The sequence below is a fragment of the Austrofundulus limnaeus genome, unplaced genomic scaffold (genome assembly GCF_001266775.1).
Source record: "Austrofundulus limnaeus strain Quisiro unplaced genomic scaffold, Austrofundulus_limnaeus-1.0 Scaffold229, whole genome shotgun sequence".
NCBI classification, from domain to species: Eukaryota; Metazoa; Chordata; class Actinopteri; order Cyprinodontiformes; family Rivulidae; genus Austrofundulus; species Austrofundulus limnaeus.
The window spans coordinates 668,860-670,355 of NW_013952631.1; the positions used below are offsets into that span (position 1 = coordinate 668,860).

The 1,496-nt window shown below is 34.8% G+C and overlaps 1 protein-coding gene across 1 annotated transcript in view; it reads right to left on the minus strand.

Annotated features, from left to right (window-relative positions):
* Positions 1–1,496, minus strand: part of LOC106525494 (RING finger protein 17) — a gene marked incomplete at its 3' end in the record, with an annotated part of 58,284 nt that overhangs the window by 38,727 nt on the left and 18,061 nt on the right. The window contains 1 exon segment of the mRNA XM_014019757.1: positions 791–865. Coding sequence (XP_013875211.1) covers positions 791–865 — 75 coding nt within the window.

Here is a 1,496-nt window from a genome sequence, read left to right on the forward strand (position 1 = left end):
CCTCGGATGACCTTTAGAAACATTTTCTTTTTATCTCTAAAATGACAGCGGCACAAACGAAATTTTTTGCTGCACAAACCAGCACAAACGTTTGACCAATTTTGTCTGATTTGAAGAAGGTTGGGGGCCAACTTCACTCAGGTCAGTAATGATAACAAACTAATGACATTAGCGTGTGACCGAGCCGCTGCTGGAACAACGACAAACATGTCCGTCTGCTGCCGTCTACCGGTGTTCTGAAAAAGTTTGTATCCCTGAAAAAAGTTTTCCCACCAGAGGGGGCGCTCACGAGTAGTAAGTTTTCTGCTTGTATCTGCTTGAAGATGGCCCAAATGTCATGTGAAGTCGCTGACTTTTGTGTTGGCGCATCCTGGTGGACAATGTGTAAAATGCCAGAATTCATATGATGCTCAAAATCAGTTTGCTAATATTTATTTGTTGTCAAAATACCTTTTAGTACATATGTTGTTAAAATAAAATGAACAGTCCAATGACCAATTTACTGATATATACTGTATAAAGACTGCAAAGGCTGAAAAATCTTGAAGTCTGTATGAAATTGGAGGTAGTTTGAGGATTCAATTTTTTATGGTTTTTAAGCTCAAAAAAGGGGGGGGGGTCGTATTATACATGAGATCGTATTATACACAAATAAATATGGTAGCTTATGGTCAAAGCTAGTTTTAAAACTATTTATTTATTTTACAACTGGCAATGCAATATTATTGTTGAGGCAGACAACAGGAAAAGGAAATTAACCTTAAAACTATTGAACTAATAAAGGACTCACTTGTTTGAGCTTCTGATCTCCATCTTCAGAGACAATGTCAAACACTGGCTCTGGTTCTCTGACTGAAAAACACAGCTACAGCAAAGACAAACATGTCAAAAACATCACAATACTGTCACACTGTACTCTCTTAACATGGATGTTAACATCTTTTGAAATGTAGAAAAATTAAGTCTATTTTGTAAAAAGTTTAGTGTTGTTTATGTGTAACTTTAATGCTTTCTATCATATATGATTTGCATGTGAAGGATTAAAAGATTTAAAAGTTACTGTGTACAACAGCACAAACATGGAGTGTACTATTGAAGGAAAGTTTGTACATCATTAATTGAATGTTAGATCCAGTATTGTACTTTCAGACTGGTTTTGTTAACAATGCTGATTTCTACTAGTCGTGTAACAGTACATCGATCTTTATCGATGTATCGAGTTGAATGTTTCATGATTCAGTTATATCGAGGCAAAATGAAAATATCGATCTATATCGTCATCATATGCTCAATGTGAATCAATATCATACAGTTGTGGTCAAAAGTTTACATACACTTGTAAAGAAACATAATGTTATGGCTGTCTTGAGTTTTCAATAAGTTCTACAACTCTTATTTTTCTGTGATAGAGTGATCGGAACACATACATGTTTGTCACAAAAAACAGTCATAAAATTTGGTTCTTTCATAAATTTATTATGGGTCTGCTGAAAATG